The following is a 17,547-nucleotide window of genomic DNA, read 5'->3' as shown; positions in this document are numbered from 1 at the left end:
AATTCTAACTTATCCCTATCAATTAAAAAGCAGAATTAATACAAACAAAAAACAAACTTTGAAATGTTTGTATGCTAATGCCAGAAGTCTAAGAAGTAAGATGGGAGAATTAGAATGTATAGCAGTGAATGATCACATAGACTTAATTGGCATCTCAGAGACATAGTGGAAGGAGGATAACCAATGGGACAGTGCTATACCGGGGTACAAATTATATCGCAATGACAGAGAGGAGCACCCGGGAGTCGTTGTAGCGCTTTATGTCTGGGATGGCATAGAGTCCATCAAGATAAACATCCTGCATGAGACTGAATGCACAATCAAATCTTTACGGGTAGAAATCCCTTGTGTGTTGGGGAAGACTATAGTGATAGAGTATACTACTGTCCACCTGGTCAAGATGGTGAGGCAAACAGTGAAATGCTAAGAGAAATTAGGGAAGCTAATCAAATTGGTACTGCGGTAATAATGAGAGATTTCAATTACCCCAATATTGACTGGGTAAATGTATCATCGGGACATGCTAGAGAGATAAAAGTTCCTGGATGGAATAAATGACAGTTTTATGGAGCAATTGGTTCAGGAACCGACGAGAGAGGGAACAATTTTAGATCTAATTCTCAGTGGAGCACAGGATTTGGTGAGAGAGGCAACAGTGGTGAGGACGCTTGGCAATAGCGATCATAATATGATCAAATTTGAATTAATGACTGGAAGGGGGACAATAAGCAAATCCACGACTCTCGTGCTAAACTTTCAAAAGGGAAACTTTGATAAAATGAGAAAAATAGAAAAAAACTGAAAGGAGCAGCTACAAAGGTAAAAAGTATGCAAGAGGCAAGGTCATTGTTAAAAAATATCATCCTAGAAGCACAGTCCAGATGTAATCCACACATTAAGAAAGGTGGAAGGAAGGCAAAACGATTACCGGCATGGTTAAAAGGGGAGGTGAAAGAAGCTATTTTAGCCAAAAGATCTTCATTCAAAAATTGGAAGAAGGATCCAACAGAAGAAAATAGGATACTGCATAAGCGTTGGCAAGTTAAATGTAAGACACTGATAAGACAGGCTAATAGAGAATTTGAAAATAATTTGGCCATAGAGGCAAAAACTCACAGTAAAAACTTTTTAAAATATATACGAAGCAGAAAGCCTGTGAGGGAGTCAGTTGGATCATTAGATGTTCGAGGGATTAAAGGGGCACTTAGAGAAGATAAGGCCATCGCGGAAAGATTAAATGATTTCTTTGCTTCTGTGTTTTCTGAAGAGGATGTTGGGGAGGTACCCGTAATGGAGAAGGTTTTCATGGGTAATGATTCAGATGGACTGAATCAAATCACGGTGAACCTAGAAGATGTGGTAGGCTTGATTGACAAAATGAAAAGTAGTAAATCACCTGGACAGGATGATATACACCGGTCCAGGTGTATATCATCCGGTCCAGGGTTCTGAAGAACTAAAAAATGAAATTTCAGACCTATTAGTAAAAATTTGTAACCTATCATTAAAATCATCCATTGTACCTGAAGACTGGAGGGTGGCTAATATAACCCCAATATTTAAAAAGGGCTCCAGGGGCGATCCAGGAAACTACAGAACAATTAGCCTGACTTCAGTGCCAGGAAAAATAGTGGAAAGGTTTCTAAATATCAAAATCACAGAACATATAGAAAGACATGGTTTAATGGAACAAAGTCAGTATGGCTTGCCTCACAAATCTGCTTCACTTTTTTGAAGGAGTTAATAAACATGTAGATAAAGGTGAACCAATGGATGTAGTATATTTAGATTTTCAGAAGGCATTTGACAAAGTTCCTCATGAGAGGCTTCTAGGAAAAGTAAAAAGTCATGGGATAGGTGGCGATGTCCTTTCGTGGATTACAAACTGGCTAAATGACAGGAAACAGAAAGTAGGATTAAATGGACAATTTTCTCAGTGGAAGGCAGTGGGCAATGGAGTGCCTCAGGGATCTGTATTGGGACCTGTACTTTTCAATATATTTATAAATGATCTGGAAAGAAATACAATGAGTGAGGTAATCAAATTTGCAGATGATATAAAATTGTTCAGAGTAGTTAAATCACAAGCAGATTGTGATAAATTGCAGGAAGACCTTGTGAGACTGGAAAACTGGGCATCCAAATGGCAGATGAAATTTAATGTGGATAAGTGCAAGGTGATGCATATAGGAAAAATAACCCATGCTATAGCTACACAATGTTAGTTTCCATATTAGGAGCTACCAGTCAAGGAAGAGATCTAGGCATCATAGTGAATAACACATTGAAATCATCGGTTCAGTGTGCTGCGGCAGTCAAAAAAGCAAACAGAATGTTGGGAATTATTAGAAAGGGAATGGTGAATAAAATGGAAAATGTCATAATGCCTCTGTAACGCTCCATTGTGAGACCGCGCCTTGAATACTGGGTACAATTCTGGTCGCCGCATCTCAAAAAAGATATAGCTGCGATGGAGAAAGTACAGAGAAGGTGAATCAAAATGATAAAGGGGATGGAACAGCTCCCCTATGAGGAAAGGCTGAAGAGGTTAGGGATGTTCAGCTTGGAGAAGAGACAGCTAAGGGGGGAAATGATAGAGGTCTAAAATCATGAGAGGTCTTGAATGAGTAGATGTGAATCGGTTATTTACACTTTCAGGTAATAGAAGGACTTGGGGGCATTCCATGAAGTTAGCAAGTAGCACATTTAAGCCTAATCGGAGAAAGCAAATGTTGCTTACCTGATGTAACAGGTGTTCTCACAGGACAGCAGGATGTTAGTCCTCACAAATGGGTGACATCGAGGATGGAGCCCACCACGGAAAACTTCTGTCAAAGTTTAAACAGAACTTTGACTGGCCCCTACTGGGCATGCCCAGCAAGGCACTGACCCTGCAGCCAGCAGGGGTCTCCCTTCAGTCTGATTTTCAAAGCTACAGGCAGTGCCTAAAAAGTAAAAACAAAACAAACCCAACACCGCGGGGTGGCGGGCGGGTTTCGTGAGGACTAACATCCTGCTGTCCTGTGAGAACACCTGTTACATCAGGTAAGCAACATTTGCTTTCTCACAGGACAAGCAGGATGGTTGTCCTCACAAATGGGTGAGTACCGAGCTGAGGATGTCCTGACTTGCACCAAATGCACCCAATGACGTGCAACAGGCACAACAACTGGGGTGGTATTTGGTAAAGGGCATCCGCACTCTACCGGGAAGGTGGAAGGGTGTTGGTACATCACGTTGGAAAAAGGTTACGCAAGACAGATTGGCCGAAGATGGAGTCCTGTCTTCCAGCTTTGTCCAAACAATAGTGGGCTGCAAAAGTATGGAGAGAACTCCAGGTTGCAGCTTTGCAGATGTCAGGAAGCGGCACCGATCGAAGGTGTGCCACTGACGTCGCCATGGCCCTCACAGAGTGTGCTTTCACACGGTCTTGAAAAGGAATGCCAGCTTGCTGATAGCAAAAAGAAATGCAGTCCGCCAACCAGGAGGAAAGAGCCTGCTTACCCACAGGTTGTCCTAACTTGTTAGGATGGAAAGAGACAAATAATTGAGTGCTCTTCCTGTGAGCAACTGTACGGTCTAGATAAAAAGCTAGAGCTCGTTTGCAGTCTAGGGTATGCAGAGTCTGTTCCCCGGAGTTGGAGTGGGGCCTGGGAAAAAAGATAGGTAGTATGATGGATTGATTAATATGAAACTCAGAAACTACCTTAGGTAAAAATTTAGGGTGAGTGCGGAGTACCACCCGGTCCTGCAGGAGCTTAGTGTAAGGCGGATAGGTAACTAGGGCCTGCAATTCACTAACCCTGCGAGCTGAAGTGATAGCCAAAAGGAATAACACTTTCCATGTGAGATACTTTATAGAAACATAGAAACATAGAAACATAGAAATGACGGCAGAAGAAGACCGAATGGCCCATCCAGTCTGCCCAGCAAGCCTCACACATTTTTTCTCTCATTCTTATCTGTTACTCTTAGCTCCTTGTTCTATTCCCCTTCCACCCCCACCATTAATGTAGAGAGCAGTGATGGAGCTGCATGCAAGTGAAATATCTAGCTTGATTAGTTAGGGGTAGTAGGGGCAGTAACCGCCCGCGATAAGCAAGCTACACCCATGCTTATTTGTTTTACCTAGACTATGTTGTACAGCTCTTGTTGGTTTTTTTTTTTTTTTTTCTTCTCCCCTGCTGTAGAAGCAGAGAGCCATGCTGGATATGCATTGAAAGTGAAGTATCAGGCACATTTGGTTGGGGTAGTAACCGCCGTAACAAGCCAGCTACTCCTCGCTTTGTGATTGCGAATCCTTTTTTTTCTTCACCCCTGTCGTTGAAGCTATGCAGGATATGCGTGAAGCATCAGGTTTTTTTTTTTTTTTGGTTTTTTTTTTTCCCCCTGCCCTTGAAGCAGAGAGCTATGCTGGAAATGCGTGATGTATCAGTCTTTCTCCCATGCCGATGCAGGAGAGAACCATGCTGGATATGCATGGAAAGTGAAGTATCAGGCACATTTGGTTTGGGGTAGTAACTGCCGTAACAAGCCAGCTACTCCCCGCGTTTTGAGTGCGAACCCTTTTTCTTCTCCTTTGCCGTTGTAGCAGAGAGCTCTGCTGGATGTGTGAAGTATCAGTTATTCTTCTCCCCTGTCATTGAAGCAGAGAGCTATGCTGTATATGCATTGAAAGTGAAGTATCAGGCATATTTGGTTTGGGGTAGTAACCGCCGTAACAAGCCAGCTACTCCCCTCTTTATGAGTGCAAATCCTTTTTTCCATTACCTCTTGCTGTTGAAGCTTAGAGCGATGTAGGAGTCACAGTAAGCATGTGTATGTTTATTTAGTAAGGGTATTGTGTCAATAGCCATCATTCTGGCGAGTCACCCACTCTTCATTGGTGGCCTCTTGACTTTATGGATCCGCAGTGTTTATCCCACGCCCCTTTGAAGTCTTTCACAGTTCTGGTCTTCACCACTTCCTCCGGAAGGGCATTCCAGGCATCCACCACCCTCTCCGTGAAGAAATATTTCCTGACATTGGTTCTGAATCTTCCTCCCTGGAGCCTCAAATCGTGACCCCTGGTTCTGCTGATTATTTTCCTACGGAAGAGGTTTGTCGTTGTTTTTGGATCATTAAAACCTTTCAAGTATCTGAAAGTCTGTATCATATCACCTCTGCTCCTCCTCTCCTCCTCTCCTCCTCACAGGAGTGCAGAGGTTCGAAAGGAGGTTTCATTAGACGACCAAGAACCAGGTTAAGGTCCCAAGATGGGGCCGGAGGACGTAAGGGTGGCTTCAGATGGAGCAAGCCTTTAAGAAAACGTGTTACCAGGGGTTGTACTGAAATAGGGACACCCTGTACACCTTTATGGAAGGCGGCTACCGCACTGACATGCATCCTAATGGAAGAGGTCTTTAGACCGGATTCTGATAGGTGCCATAAATAGTCCAAGAACTTAGAGATTGGACAGGAAAGGGGATCAAGGGACTGAGAAGTGCACCATGATGTGTACCTTTTCCATTTATATGAATAGGATCTTCTGGTAGAGGGCTTTCGTGAAGCTATCAGGACACGAGAAACCGAATCCGAAAGGTTAAAAGGCTGAAGGACTAACCTTTCAACATCCATGCCGTCAGGGACAAGGCCTGGAGGTTGGGATGGAGGAGGCATCCGTCGTTTTGAGTGAGCAGATGCGGATCCGTTCCCAGAGGGATGTGCCTGCGGATGGAGAGATCCTGGAGTATGGGAAACCACACTTGGCGTGGCCAGTGGGGTGCTATCAGGATCATGGTTCCTCCGTCCTGGCGTAGCTTCACGAGAGTCCTTGACAGAAGAGGAAGTGGAGGGAATGCATAAAGCAGACCTGTCGTCCACTTGAGGGAGAAGGCATCTCTCGGCTGAAAGTGTTGGCTCCGAATGAGAGAGCAGTAATCGTCCACTTTGTGGTTCTGAGGGGACGCAAAGAGGTCTATGCGGGGAAAACCCCACTTGTGAAACAGAGAGGTCACTACCAGAGGATCGAGTGACCACTTGTGTGGCTTGAAGACACGGCTCAGCTGGTCTGCCAATACATTGTCTACTCCCGGCAGGTAAGTGGCCCTGAGGTACATAGAGTGGGAGAGGGCTTCCGCCCAGATCTGCGCAGCTTCCTGACACAGAAGGAAGGAGCCTGTGCCTCCCTGCTTGTTTATGTACCACATGGCCACTTGGTTGTCCGTCTGGATTAAGATTATCTGATGGAATAGATGATCTTTGAAAGTTCGGAGTGCATAGCGGATTGCGCGAAGTTCCAGGAAATTTATCTGGTGTTCGGCTTCCTCTTTGGACCATAACCCTTGGGTTTGTAATTCGTCCACATGGGCTCCCCAACCGATGTGAGAAGCGTCGGTGGTTAGGATTACTTGCGGATCCGGTGGAAGAAAAGGTAAGCCCTGAAGGAGGTTGACCTGAGTTGTCCACCAGGTTAAGGATAGGCGCAGGGCCTATGTGACTGTGACTATGGAGGACAGAGGCTGAAAAGCTTGAATCCATTGGTGTCGTAGAGTCCATTGTGTAACTCTCATGGCTAGTCGGGTCATGGGAGTGACTTGAACCGAGGATGCCATGTGTCCTAGGAGAATGAGGAACTGGCGAGCCGTGGCAGTGTTTTGAGACTGGAGCTGGCGAGCCAGGGATATTAGGGTGTGGACCCTCTGAAGCGGAAGATAAGCCTTTGCCTGCAAGGTGTCCAAGTCTGCTCCAATGAAGGATAAGGTTTGAGACGGGACTAAGCAAGATTTCTCGTAATTGACAAGAAACCCTAAGGAAAGGAGTGTTTGAATTGTCAATTTTAGGGAGGATTGAGCTATGTGTTGGGAGGAGGCCCTGATTAGCCAATCGTCCAGGAAGGAGTAGACGTGGACACCTTCCTTCCTTAGGAATGCTGCTACCACTACGAGACATTTGGTAAAGACTCGTGGGGCAGAAGCCAGACCGAAAGGTAGGACACGGTATTGATAATGGTCGTGGCCTAAAGAAACCGCAGATATTTGCGATGGGATTGTGTGATCGCAATGTGGGTATAAGCGTCCTTGAGGTCGAGAGAGCACAGCCAATCCCCCTTTTGCAACAGAGGGAGCAAGGCGCCCAGGGTTACCATCTTGAACTTTTCTTTTTGCAGATACTTGTTGAGGGCCCGAAGGTCCAGAATTGGACGTAGCCCCCCTGATTTCTTTGGTATTAGGAAGTATCTGGAATAGAATCCCTTCCCTTGTTGACAAGGAGGGACGGGTTCTATAGCATTTGATTGTAGAAGAAGGGATACTTCTTGATGTAATTGAGTGAAATGGCTGGTTAGACTCCATGCCTGAAGGGGCGGGGAGTCTGGCGGAAGTGTTATGAAGTTGAGGTGGTAACCCGTGCGATAATTGCTAGCACCCACTGATCTGAGGTGATCTGTTTCCAACGGTGTAAGAAGTGGAACAGTCGACCCCCCACAGGGATGTGTGGAAGAGGGAGATGGCATGTGCTCAATACAGGGAAGTCAAAGGCCCGCCGCAGGCCCAGGAGGTGGGGCTACAGTAGGTCTTTGCTTTCTCGGCTGACGAGGCTGAGGCCTGTTAGAGGACCGTGCAGGACGAGCCCTAGTTGACGGAGGGTAGTAGCGACGTGGTCGAAAGAATGACTTCTTAGAGTCCTTCTTTTGCGGTTGCTTGGAGGTCACCTCAGGCGGGACAGATGAGAGTTGTTTCAACGTCTCATGGTGGTCTTTTAACTCCGCCACAATCTGTTGAATTTGCTCTCCAAACAAATTGTCGCCTAAGCAGGGCAAATCAGCAAGACGATCTTGGACTTCTGGGCGAAGGTTGGATGACTTTAACCAAGCCCAACGTCTGGCTGAGATGGCTGTGGCTGAAACCTTCGTGGAAGCATCGAATATGTCATAGGCAGTCCTAATCTCGTGCTTCCCTGCCTCAAATCCCTTGTGAAGAAGGGCTTGAAGCTGTGGTTGGTATTGGTCCGGCAACGTGTCAGCATAGTCTTGCATTTGCTTAAAGATGGCTCTGTTGTATTGAGTCATGTAAAGTTGATATGAAGCTATGCGTGAAATCAACGTAGCTCCATGATACACTTTCCGAACTACACTATCCAGGAACTTGTTGTCCCTGGTAGGTGGGGTAGAAGAGTGCGGCTTAAGACGCTTGGCCTTCTTCTGCGCGGACTCAACCACAACAGAGCGATGATCCAGTTGAGGCTTTTGGAAACCTGGTGCTGACTGGACAAGGTATGTGGAGTCAGCTTTCTTGTTAACTGGTGACACCGATGAAGGAGATTCCCAGTTTTTCTTGAGCAGATCCAAAAACACCTGGTGTATAGGGATGGAAGCGATGATTTTTGGAGCATCCAGAAATTGAAGTAGTTCCATCATCTGGTGTCTATCATCAGCTTCAGATTGTAGTTGAAAAGGTACAACTTCTGACATTTCTTTCACAAAATTAATGAAAGATAGATCCTCAGGAGGAGATCTTTTTCTACTCTCTGTAGGAGATGGTGGCGAAGGCAGATCTGTGTCAGAAGAGGTATCATCATCATCGCCCCAGGTATCGTAGGGATCATGTGTGGCTTGTAGCCCTGATGGACCTGGCTGAGGCTCTGAAGGCATCGATGGAAACCGAGGTGGAATCGGTGCAGTAGGTGGAACCAGAAATGGCATCGATGGCTTCGGTGCTGCCGATGGAATCGGTGCCTGGCGCGGAATCGATGGAGCCGAAGGATAAATCGGTGGAGATGTACCAGAAGGTACCGATGGAACTACTCCGGAAGGGGGAATTCGAAACGGTGTTTCTCCTGCCGATGAGAAACCAGTCGGAGACGGTGGTATTGTCGATGGCACTGGAATCACCAATGGAAGGGCCGTCACGAGTGCCTCCATGCGGCTCAGTAGCGGTGCTAGCGCTTGTATCAACGGCTCGGTGGTCGGTTCCCTCCTCGGTGGCGAAGCCGGTGCCGGTGCCGGGGGCGGCACTGGAACTGGTGCCGGAGACGGTGCCGATGGAGGTTGTAATTTCTTCATCGCTTTCTCGATGGCCTCCTGGACCAGCCGGTCCAGTTCTGCCCGGAGACCAGGGGTAACCATACCCAGCTCGACGGGAGAGGGAGGCTGAGGCAGGGCCGGAGGGACCACCGTAACCGGTGGGATCACGGCCCCCACACCCCGAGAGGGTGAGGGTTTCCTCGATGCCGGCGAACGAGACGTGGAGGGCATCCGGTCTGTTCGCGGCTTCTTTGTCGGTGGCTCGGCTTGAGCAGAGGTCGATGGCTGTGGATCCTCGACAGGCCGAGACTTATGCCGTCGATGGCGGTGCTTTTCTTTCCGATCCCCTCGCCCATCCGGGGAAGGGACGGGAGTCGACGGCCGAGAAGCGATCGATGGCGGACGGTCACCGGAGGGTTGACGATGATGGTACAACTTCGACGGTGCCGGTTCCGATGACGTCGATGCTATCGATGGCGTTGGGGTTGGTGCATGGAAGAGGAGCCCCATCTTCTCCATCCTGGCTTTGCGACCCTTGGGTGTCATTAAGGCACATTTGGTGCAAGTCAGGACATCATGCCCACTACCCAAACACATTACACAAACCCTGTGGGGGTCTGTGATGGACATAGTCCGGGTACAATCCGGACAACGACGGAACCCCGTTGCCATGGCTGAAAGCCAAAATTTAGGCTGGGGATCGGTAAGTGCCCACAGGCCTCGAGGGCCAAAATCGACGGCAGTCGATGGAAGAAGGCAAAAAACTTACCGGGTTCCGTAAGATGACTAAAAAATTTGTCGAAGGGAGACCCCTGAGGGGCAAATTTTCTTAGGAAATTAATTTCCAAATTCCTGTCAGGAACGTGGTTAGAGAGCTCCTTTCACCGCGTGGCAACTGCTGCGCGGAAAAAAGAAGACTGAAGGGAGACCCCTGCTGGCTGCAGGGTCAGTGCCTTGCTGGGCATGCCCAGTAGGGGCCAGTCAAAGTTCTGTTTAAACTTTGACAGAAGTTTTCCGTGGTGGGCTCCATCCTCGATGTCACCCATTTGTGAGGACAACCATCCTGCTTGTCCTGTGAGAAAGTTCTTTTTCACTCAATGCACAATTAAGCTCTGGAATTTGTTGCCAGAGGATGTGGTTAGTGCAGTTAGTGTAGCTGGGTTTAAAAAAGGTATGGATAAGTTCTTGGGGGAGAAGTCCATTAACTGCTATTAATCAAGTTTACTTAGGGAATGGTCTCTGCTATTACTGGCATCAGTAGCATTGGATCTTCTTAGTGTTTGGATACTTGCCAGGTTCTTGTGGCCTGGTTTGGCCACTGTTGGAAACAGGATGCTGGGTTTGATGGACCCTTGGTCTGACCCAGTATGGCGATTTCTTATGTTCTTATGAACATGTTAGTAAGTCATTTTTAGGTTAGGGCTTTTTCTCTGTGTTACTTTTGCTTAGTACAGGGTTCTGGACATGCAACCAGCCAATAGAATTTCTTTATAGAAAGGTCATATAGGGCCACATCTATCCATGAGAAAACTGGCCACCTTAAGAAGGAGGATGAAAGACGCAAAACAGTTTAATAGCTATTTATTTTCCAAATAGATGGTAATGTAGGGTGAATCAGTTTCTGCTTGCAGTAAACCAAAATAATATAAAGAAATCACTATAATTTAACATCTTTCTTATTCTAAAAAGTGATTAATATGACAGTCAAATTTTTGATTAGTAGCATGTTTTTGTTTTAGTGTTTGGGTACTTGCCAGGTTCTTATGGCCTGGATTGGCCACTGTTGGAAACAGGATGCTGGGCTTGATGGACCCTTGGTCTGACCCAGTATGGCATGTTCTTATGTTCATGTTGGAAAGCTACCAGCTAGCCATAACTACTTAATGTAACTGTAAACTGATAGCACATTTCTAAAGCTGTTATAAAAAAAAGTGAATTTTAAAGTAGAAGTACTGGGCAAAACACCCTGTTCTATTCTCCTCTCCCCCAAATAAATCTATTGGTGGTTAACACAAAAATCAGTAGGTATTCTCCTTCTTCCTGATTTCTTTTAATAAGAAATGCAAATTTATGATTCTTGAAAGCACAGGTGTATTAATTAAATAAATCTAGGGCACTGTTGTCATCAAATTACTTGCAGACATACTATTGATATATTTAATGCAAAAATATGGAAAACCAGGGATATGGCACTTTTTGTTCTAGATAGAAACATTAAAGCAGAAAAGGATCATCCGGCTTATGTTTCTATGCAAAATTAACAGAAAAATGTATTTATTAATACTAAAATGAAAGAAAACCATTAAAACCTACAACAGAGTGAAGAAACAGGTAATTTGATAATTTGAGTAATCTAGTTAGCCCTGAGGCTTTAAGAAGATTGGTTTCCATACAAGAGCAAATAGCCTGGTTCCTACCTCGTAGGTCCTGCTGCGTGCGGCCTCCACTGATGGTCTGCCGGGGCATTCTGAGAGAGGTTCTCAGGGGAGTGTGCCTCTGCTCATCCAGGTAGGCCAAGTCCTCCAGGTGAGCAGAGCTGGTGGCTGTACAGAAAGCAGAATAAAGAAAAAGAGCTACATCAGGCACCACTACTGTTATTTATTTTCAAACTGATAATGCTAATAAATCATTATAGTTTAGCTCAACTGGTCCTGTGCCTGTTATTGTAGATTACTATTTCAAATCCTTAAATGGCAGAAAACCCGTCGTGAATGAAAAAAACCCCACATACATAAAATATTATTTGAGAAATCTATTTCAAATTACTAAGGCCTGTTAGAACCCCCCCCCCCCCCCTCAAGCATTTTCTGTTCCAGTTCTTTGGTTTCTAAGGCTACAAATTATCAGAAAAGCGCTTGGGGAGGCTTTGACACGAGCCAGGAGTTTAGACAACGTTAAGCACAGGAGACTGAAAAATAATTCAACTTTCTATCTGGCAGGAGTTCTGCTGCTTACATAGGCAAATTCAATACTACCACCACTGAGAAGATGGAAATGCAGCTGGCATAGATGAGCCAGACAGACATGTAAACAGTCCAAGGATATAGATTCAGACTGACAGAAAATAGATAGTGGGGTCTCAATTCTGTGAAATTTTGAGGTGTGCAAAAAAATAAATAAATAAATCAGAAAATATACAGAGATGGTTAGGACTGAAGTTAGCCTGAACATCTCCAGATATTTGACTTCTTTGGTGACTCGGCAAGTCTGCAGAATTGAGAGCATTAGAACCTAGTGTCACATTTCTCAACTGGTTGCTAAACTTCATCCATGCAAAGGACACACATTGCGGGGTAGATTTAAAAAAAATGCGCATTCGCGTACTTTTGTTGGCGCACCAGTCGCAAACAAAAGTACGCTGGATTTTAGCAGATACGCGCGTATCTGCTAAAATCCAGGATCGGCGCGCGCAAGGCTGCCGATTTTGGGCAGCCGGCGCGCGCCGAGCCGCGCAGCCTGCCTCCATTCCCTCCGAGGCCGCTCCGAAATCGGAGCGGCCTCGGAGGGAACTCTCTTTTGCCCTCCCCCCCCCCTCCCCTCCCTTCCTCTACCTAACCCACCCCCCCGGCCCTATCTAAACCCCCCCCCTACCTTTGTCCACGGATTTACGTCTCCTGGAGGGAGACGTAAATCCACGCGCGCCAGCGGGCCGCTGGCTCGCCGAGACGCGACCCGGGGCAGTTCCGGAGGGCGCGGCCACGCCCCCGGACCGCCCCAGGCCGAAACCATGCCCCCGAAACGCCCCCGAAACGCCACGACCCGCCCCCAAAACGCTGCATCGATCGGCCCCGCCCCCGACACGCCCCCGACAAAAAACCCCGGGACTTACGCGAGTCCCGGGGCTCTGTGCGCGCCGGCAGGCCTATGGAAAACAGGTGCGCCGGCGCGCAAGGCCCTGCTTGCGTAAATCCGGGTGGATTTACGCGAGCAGGGCTTTTAAAATCTGCCCCTGCAAGTGCTTTCAATTCTCTAGCCCGAACTCTCGTTCCTCCTCTCAAACCTACCACAAAAATCAACCAAAGCTTCAGAGATAGAAAATATCAGGTTTGGAAAACTCATTTTCTTGAATTTACAAAATGTTTGCTCTCCAGTTTTCCAAGTCTCTGACTGCTTTGGCCTTGTTTTCATCAGGATGACCTCTGAGAGCCATGGCAAGGCAAAAATATTCCAATAATAAATGGATAGGCACAGGTTGTACCTGCCAAGCTTTTCCCACGCTGGGGGTAAAATATCTACATCTAAAATGTTATGTATTAGGTGAAAATCTCCTGTACCACAAGGAAGCTATACTATGCACTGGGGCCAAACAATTGCTTTTGAAAGAGCTCATATTTCATTATTTTGAATGCAAAGTGTTGGAGTCACATAATACTAGAAAAGCCAAAGCAAAACAATAAGAGGGTAATTTTCAAAGTCATTTCCATGGGTAATGCAGTGCTTTACTGTGGAAATGGCTTGTTATAAAATTGCAGATAAACGTATGCACGAATCTCCTGTATGCATGCAAGATTCCCGGACTGAGCAGAGGAATTCCCAGGGGTGAGTCTGGGATGGGGACAGGACTTAGATGCATACTTTTTGATTTTCTAAAGTATATGTTTAAATTGCCTTGAAAATTTCCTGCACACAAATTAGCGGGTAGTTTTGTGGGAGAATTTTCAAAGTGAACATACATGCTTAAGGTCACACTGAAAACTGATGTAGTTTGTGCGCATATTTGCCAACTTTCTTATATGCAACAGGGCAATAGTAAATTCACCTTTGTTTCAATAGACAAAAATAGATTTTTCTAAAGTATGCATGACCATCATATAAAAGATGCCGAAATCCACTTATATATAGGAAATCAGAAAGTGATCTAACCTAGACCTCATCTTGAGATTATAATCATTGGTCACAGGAGAAATATTTTTGAGAATTTTTTCAAACTGCAAGTAAAAAACTTAACTTGAGAAGACAGTCCTGATAATCCAAATTCTTTTCTCTAAAGATGCCGCCTGACATTGTTTCAGTTTCTAAAATATTTTGCAACTACACTATTTTCATTCGCAGGAGTCTTCAGTGCATGAAATGATAATATTACTGACTGGTTTCAGCATCTTTTATGTGATGATCATACAGACTTTTGTCTGTTGCAATAGGTGAATTTACTATTGCCCTATTAACTTTCTTATATGGTCTTTACAAAATTACCCCTAAAAATCAAAGAGAGATAACATGCCAAACAGAAACTAGAGTAACCAAGTTTTGAAGATTAAGTTATAAGGGGGTAATAATCGTACGTATTTACATGCTTAAAACTGGGTTTTACACTTATACACATAAGTGGGCTTTTGAAAATTGATACAATATATGCTTTTATGTGCATAAATCCTTTTGAAAATTATCCCCATACAGGGAAATTTTCAAAGGAAAATGTAAATATAGTATTGTAGCAATTTTCAAAAGCACATTTACCTACATTAACTGCACTTATTGCAGGTAAAACTTATTGACAATTCAATAGCAAATATTGTAGCGATTTTCTTTTTTTTTAAACTTTGTATTTATTGCTTTAAAGACTACATATAAGTATATGCTTGCATAAGAAATATCAGGATGAAAAACATAAAAAATCCAAAACCAAAAGAAAAATATATCACATCCAAAATCAGAATATATACTTGAGCGGATACTAGAAAACAAGAGAATACCACTAAAAGAAATAGGTTAAAAAACAATCTCTTCCAGAAGACACAAATCCTCACTATCCATCAGAGTACCTATCCCTGCAAAACCCACCCAGAACATAAAGAGACAGCAGCAGAATGTCCTCCCCTGAGACAGCCCTAGTCTCTATGAAGAAACAGAACTGCGAGGGCTCAAAAAATACAAATTTTTCTGCAGAAAACGTTATTTCACACTTACAAGGAAACCTAAGTACGAAACAAGCACCCAAAGCTCATACCTTACTACGCATTAAAAAGACCTTCTTCCTTGGTAGCCCTGGAAAAATCAGGAAAAATTCAGACTTTGAACCCCATAAATAAATTGTCCAAATTTTCAAGGGTTTACGCGTGCATTTTCAAATGGGCCCGGCCACGCGCATAAACCTCGGTGCATGTACAAGTGCTGGGCCTCTTCAAAGGAGCGGGCCGGGGGGGCAGGGTCAGGCTGGGACAGCGCTAGTGTACGCTGTCCCAGGGAAGTGCGTTCTAGCAGCCGGCCGGCGTGTGCAAGTTGCTTCTGCTCCCGAGGAGCAGTAAGTAAAAAAATAAAAAAATTCGGAGTAGTTAGGTAGGCATTAGGGGTTAGGGTGGAGAGAGGAAAGGGAAGGAAGGTTAGGTACGGGGGTAGGGAACTGGGGGAGGCCTGATTGCGTCGCCATGCATACTCATGCAAAATTCGGCCCCCCTGCATGTGCAGATTATAAAATCCGCATATCCATGTGCACACGTCGGGAACCGCGCACACCTTTTAAAATCTACCCCAATATGAGTAGATCGAAAACACAATTGGAGTACCATATCATGTTCCTGCAAAATAACAAATGTAACTAGTAATGTGGCCCTATCATCTCCATCCACCACAGTTGATTCTAAAATTGCGGAAATATCCAAATCCATAGTGCCTTGCTTCTCAACATCATGTTAATTACCCTAATGTCTTTCTCCAGGAAGATAAGTCTTATGAATAGTGGGAATGGCTCCTAGGGTAATACAAAATACATCCCTCCTATAAGATGTAAATAACTTCACTGGTGATATCATAGGGACCACAGGAAAGTTCAAAACCCTCAAATTGAGCATTCTTGCTGAAATTCCAAATTTTACAATCTTCGATGAATCACAACCTTGTCCTGAACAAGAGAGATCTGTGCTGATGAAAGTCTATCAGTTCTTTGCTGCAAAGATTCAATCTGGGTGGAGTAGGCCAATAAGGAATTTTCCTGTGATTGAATCTGATTGTGAATACTATTGGCAATGGCAGCTAAGGAAAATAAAGGCTTCCACTGATGAAAGAACAGTCCAAATGCTGTCCAGAGTAATGGGAAAAAATCTGGGGTACAAGTGCTGTCTAAAGAAAGACCCAACTAACATACCATGCTGTCAGCCAGGAGATGAAATCGTAGGAGGCACACCGGGCTCAAAAGACACACCAGTCACATACTCTTATCACATTCTGACTGACAAAACTTGAATGCTACTGAAATCTCAGGGCACCCTGATCCACTTCCTCAGAAGCTGCCCCTCCACACGTCCTTCAACCTGTAGTCTCCTGAGGAATACTCGGTGGTATCAGACTGGAGAACACAGGAGAAGAAGAAACTCTGCATCCAGGACTAAGCAAGATGTCTGCTTCCCACTCCAAGCAACTGCATCGCTCCTTCGGCATTAGCAGTAGCAGAGCCTGTATCCAAACTCATCAAGGGTGGTGAAAGACTAAAGAGGTTAGGGCTGTTCAGCTTGGAGAAGAGACAGCTGAGGGGGGATATGATAGAGGTCTACAAAATCATAAAAGGACTTGAACAGGTTAGTGTAAATCGGTTTATTCTCTCAGATAATAGAAGCCCTAGGGGGCACTCTATGAAGTTAGCAAGTAGCTCATTTAAAACAAATCAGAGAAAATTATTTGTCACTCAATGCACAGTTAAGCTCTAGAATTCATTACCAGAGGATGTGGTTACGCCAATTAGTGTAACTGGGTTTAAAAAAGGTTTCGATAAGTTCCTAGAGGAGAAGTCCATAAACTGCTATTAATCAATAAGGAATAGTAGCTTGAGATCTATTTAATATTTGGCTACTTGCCAGGTACTTATGACTTGGATTGCCACTGTTGGACACAGGTTGCTGGGCTTGATGGACCCTTGGTCTAACTCATTGTGGCATATCTTATGTTATGTTAAAAAATGCTCCACATTGGGACCACCTGCAGGTGAGTAGAGGGAACCCCCATCCCAAAGTTCCCCCTTGCGTTTAACCATAAGGAAATGTCCCCAAAACAGTAAATCAGATGGGAGTCACTAGCAGCATGTCCTCTCAAATTGCCATCTTGGATACCCACACAAGGCGGATTTCATATTGTAGCAATTTTCAAAGGCTACAGAATATGCTATTGAATTGTCAATAGGTTTTACCCATGTTAAGTGATAGTATATTACATTTACATTTTCCTTTAAAATTACCCCAACATGATTCTGCCACTGTCCAATTCACTGCATTTTGCCTTGTTGCAGAATCAAGTTAACTATAATGTGTTCGTGTGTGCTCAAAGTTGTACGAGAAAGTGTGTTTGCTAGCAGAATAAATATTGCATGCTTCATCCTGGTCACCAGTTATCACAGACTTATAGGTTACATTTGATCTTAGATTTACTTAGTTTTTTTTTATATTCTGCTTTTCGCACTTTTTTCAGCACTTCGAAGTGGATTACATTCAGGTACTGTAGGTATTTCCCTATCCCCAGAGGGCTTACAATCTAAGGCCTAGATTTATCAATCTGCTGTAAATATCGCATGTGATAGAAAAAGGGGCATGTTTTATGGTAATAGCCTAATTATAGCAATG

At 44.7% G+C, this 17,547-nt stretch overlaps 1 protein-coding gene across 3 annotated transcripts in view; it reads right to left on the bottom strand.

The window, feature by feature from the left end:
• The window catches only part of TANC2 (tetratricopeptide repeat, ankyrin repeat and coiled-coil containing 2), a 1,188,344-nt gene that overhangs the window by 214,334 nt on the left and 956,463 nt on the right, over nucleotides 1-17,547 (bottom strand). For all 3 annotated transcript variants that reach the window (XM_029572386.1, XM_029572387.1, XM_029572388.1), the window contains one exon: nucleotides 11,419-11,544. In XM_029572386.1, coding sequence (XP_029428246.1) covers nucleotides 11,419-11,544 — 126 coding nt within the window. The remainder of the gene's footprint in view (nucleotides 1-11,418; nucleotides 11,545-17,547) is intronic.

This window comes from Rhinatrema bivittatum, chromosome 12, assembly GCF_901001135.1.
Source record: "Rhinatrema bivittatum chromosome 12, aRhiBiv1.1, whole genome shotgun sequence".
NCBI classification, from domain to species: Eukaryota; Metazoa; Chordata; class Amphibia; order Gymnophiona; family Rhinatrematidae; genus Rhinatrema; species Rhinatrema bivittatum.
This window is presented reverse-complemented; position numbering and strand designations above follow the sequence as displayed.